The sequence below is a fragment of the Sphaeroforma arctica genome, assembly GCF_001186125.1.
Source record: "Sphaeroforma arctica JP610 unplaced genomic scaffold supercont1.279, whole genome shotgun sequence".
Lineage (NCBI taxonomy): Eukaryota > Ichthyosporea > Ichthyophonida > Sphaeroforma > Sphaeroforma arctica.
In genome coordinates, this window is record NW_014040279.1 from 91,578 (window position 1) to 95,922 (window position 4,345).

General features: G+C 39.7%; 1 protein-coding gene across 2 annotated transcripts; it reads right to left on the reverse strand.

Moving 5' to 3' along the window:
• On the reverse strand, window positions 1-3,935 carry SARC_04752 (the record flags this gene model as incomplete). Of its 2 annotated transcripts, XM_014301411.1 has the most annotated exons (5): window positions 1-455; window positions 785-867; window positions 1,173-1,394; window positions 2,009-2,132; window positions 3,804-3,935. In XM_014301411.1, coding segments are annotated over 5 exons (676 nt in total), but the record flags the coding sequence as incomplete, so codon positions are not given. The 2 variants fall into 2 exon arrangements, with proteins under 2 accessions (XP_014156886.1, XP_014156885.1); XM_014301410.1 differs by lacking the exon at window positions 785-867 and having other exon boundaries at window positions 147-455.
• Between the last annotated feature and the right edge of the window lie 410 nt (window positions 3,936-4,345).

Consider the following 4,345-nt stretch of genomic DNA (forward strand, 5'->3'; position numbering starts at 1 on the left):
CGAGTTGTGGTGAGTTGATTATCTCAAGCGGAAGTTTATTCGAGATCTGTTCAGGGAAAGCGAGGGAACTTCATAAAAAGGATCATTTTTCATATTGTAGTGCAGCAATGAACTAGATACTATTGACCTACCCTCCATGCACTCGTTGCTTTGTAAATATATTGGTCCAAAAGTTCTGATGAAAAACAGTCTAGCCTCTCCCATGGCAGTGTTCGCTAGACCTCAAATGCGTGTTCCTGGATCTTATGTATCTACTGTGTACATGGAAGTATATCCTTCCATACTGCCATTTCCGCCGGCTTTATGTAGGTCCCGTATGTATAGTCAATCTGGATTAATCTTATCCATCACAGCGCTGTGGGAGATACTTTCCCTTGATCGTAACCATCCCATTCTCTCGCGATCGGTGCAATATAACTGGTATTCGTACCCTTGTATGGTCTATCACCTCGTGCCTGCATTGTATATTACACGTGAGAAAGCCCTTTCGCTCGTTATATTTGTCAAATGGTGATTAGATTTTACACTCGAGCCAAGATAACATTCATCTAATGGTCAAGCAATTTTAAATTTTTATGACGACGTTGATACAACGAACATATGGTTTCTAATCCATGGCATAATGAAGACCAACCAAGTGGACAATTACAGGGATGTGCATACCTTTGTATGTATGAATATATATACATACATACATATAAAATAGGTATATACATGGAGGCATACATACATAACACTGCGAGGACGCCGCGCAATACAGAGACAATTGCATGAGTAGACTTACTTTGTGCCAATCGTTATTGTAGGTAACAGAGTCCTCAGTGATGCATTGGTGTGTATACTGACGATATCGTGTAATTCGCTAACCTGTCGACAATCGGACGGCGACAGAGTGCGAGTGTTTATGTCTAAGAAGCGTAGTTTATTGTAATCGATCCTTCAGCGCAGCGTGGTTGTCCTTCTAAAACACCCCAGCAGTCACTTACAACCACGCATCTACAGAATGTATACAAACACACACAAACACACAAACACACACATAGATTATATATAGATATATATATATATATATTCATGTATTTATGGAAGTACATACATATATATATATATATTTATATATATGTATATGTATATGTATATGTGTTATATATATATACGGACGCTTGTCATACCACAATGAGAGCCAAGGGGTATGCGGACGAGTCGCTTCTCGATATGCACATTGGTGAGAAACCTTTCGGCGTCACCAATAATCCAACAGTCTTCTGTGCGCGTCCTCCTAAAGCTCCTTCGATTTCGCGAACGTGCACTGGACCTAACTTCTTCTTGTAGTTCTTGCATTGTACCATTACACGCGTGTTTTTATCAAGTGATGACTGGTTATCCGTTCTGTTCTGCAAAGTGTGGGTGTTCCAGCGCTTGGTGGTATGAGTGTGAGAGGCGAGGGACATGTTCTCGGTAGACGGATATCAAGCTATTGGTATGGACAATATTTGCTACTAAAGTGAAGCTGCTAGCAGCACTCGGTATAATTTTCAGGCTCATTTGTACAGAACCATTTGAATGCTGTCGGTCGTTGCATATTCATATAGCTGCCGATAGATATGTACTGAGCCGTACAGACACCTTTGAATAAATGGTGCCCTGTACGTGTATAAAGGCTCGTTCGGCTACTTTCTCGTACACTCCTCGGCTCTTACACTATACATCAGCTAAGCCTAAAGTATTGGCTGGGGCAGATAGTTTGCTAACCTTAAGCTGACGCTGAGAAATATATGGTCAGTTTATATGTAAAGATAGCCGGAACTACACTCAGAGTTAATACCACATGCACCTTCTTATGGACAATCTCTAAAACACGCACGCTGAAGCTGCACCCCAATACCATTGAAAATTGTGGTACATTATATACCTTCAGAATAACACTTTCATTCAAATGTAGGCTCGGTTTCTACTTCAACGTGGACAATTTCGAACCGCTCCACACCCTAAAGTATAGATCACATACCTCGTATGCATCACTTGGCAGGTGCCATGATCCAGCGAGATCAGCGCCTTTGTCGTTAGCCCCTCCCACGCGATCGAGGTCGAACATGTAACGGTGCAGCACAGCCTGGACGTGCTCTTCATACCTGGCAACACAGTACTGGAAATTAGAATAGTAGTTGGATGGGATAGGCGTAGAACATGGGTAAGCCTCTCATACCTGAGAACACATACTCGAGTGGTCAGAAAGGTAGTTGACCGGCATGTCCGCAAAGACTGAATGTGTGCCTCATACCCAGATAGTCATATTCGACGATCAGAATAATCGTTGGATAGATATTCATAAATACTAGAAAGGATCAGGACCAACAAGAACAGACATTTATTAAGTACGTTATCCAAGCAGTGCATGAAGGGTGCCTGTGTCAAGACTAGGCACGTTCATTGTAATTAAGGCACAAAACTACCGATTATTTTGAAGTAGTAGTTATTATGGGTTTGTATTAAAATTATTCAGGTTTTGATCAAACGGAGACTCACATCTGCAAGCAGACTAGTTTGCCAATGCCAATCAGACTGCAATTGTCAGTATCCGAATCACGAGACATTATCCTCCATCAACGACGCGATAAAACAACGGATTGGAAGTGTGTTCTTCCTGTTTATGCATGTGCAATTTATTGGTTGGTCCTCGTCTGTTCAAATAAGTGATCTGACTAAATGCCAATACATGCACATTTTTGCTAGTGTATTGCGTTGCAGGTAGCGCTATAATACAAACTGGGCCATTGTGTGTGCCGTTGTCTGTTGCTCAAGACACTACTTGTGCTTTGTGAAGGGTATTCATGCCATGAGAAATTGGGCCCGATCAGATATAGTTTGCAATCAAATCCATATACGTGACGATAGCTACTACATTTTGAAGTAGCACTATATGGTGTATGGTAGTGACAGAAGTGCAGTCATTAGCCGTATGCGAGTGACATGCAGGAATGTAGTTGAGTGAATGTGCATCACGCTATGCATGATCTTATTGTATCATGAACTAGTAGATATGAAGCAAACATCCCAGTATATCAATTATACTGATCATCCATCTATATATATATATATATATATATATATATATATATATATATATATATATATATATAGTCTTCTATCTCTCTATTCTTGGCTTTTGAGTGCATCAGGACGCATTTAAGTGATGAGTGATGAGGCGTTTGTCGACAGCTGGGAATTAATATTGTGGTTACAGTACGACGCGCACAGGAAGCGTCACATAGTATAATAAAACGCGGCTGAGAAGCTGCAGGGGCCGAAAGCGTATAAACATAGGGGTAATTTATTTGCTCATATTCAGACATTCGGGCCTATTGGTTATTTGCGTAGGGTCTCGAAGCGTCACATAGTATAATAAACCTCTATTGATTCAGAACGCATCTACGAGCATTGCATTACGACATATGTGTCGTAACCTAGCATGCAGGATGTTCATGCTTATCATTTCTACACAAATGCTCGTATCGAAACACATAGACTGACTGTAAAATACGAACTTATACATAAATAAATAAAGTATACAATATGTCACCTACCTTGTAATTGCTCGCATGCAGATATTCATGTCGATCATTTACACATAATTGTACACCCAAGTATCGAAACACATAGACTCCACCATCATATACATACCTAATCCTATATATATATATTCATATATGTATATATATATATATATATAAATGCAAGATCTAAATACATCATAGTACATTTTATACATACTGCAAAATAGTGTGAGATCCCCCGTCGCATACCTAGTACCCGAGACCACAGTCGGCTCATTCACACCCGGGCCAGTCGTCAGAGTGTGAGAGTAACATTTGCGCTGCTTAATAGTCTTCAATGCAGAGTGCACACGTGGACGTACAGCAAGGGTATCGCATCTGTAATGAGCGGCGAACAGTGAAGTCATAAGCGTGCGAAAAGAAGGGATACTGGGAAAATATACCCATTTGCAGCCACTGTTTTAAAGGATGTCCAGGCACATATCTGGGGTCAAATATACCGTTAAAGTATACTGAGTCCATTTAAGGTCTACTGACAACCAGATCATTCAAGATGGACCTTATTTATACACAACTCATACTAATAAATTCATTTGTAAATCAATGCGTAGTATGAAATGTATATTTGTACATAATCATAATCATAATTGAATTATATATATATATATATGGATAGATAAACATACATACATACACACACACACACATATATATATATATATATATATGTGTGTGTGTGTGTGTGTGTGTGTGTACGTGTGTGTGTGTATCATGTGGATATATAATATAAA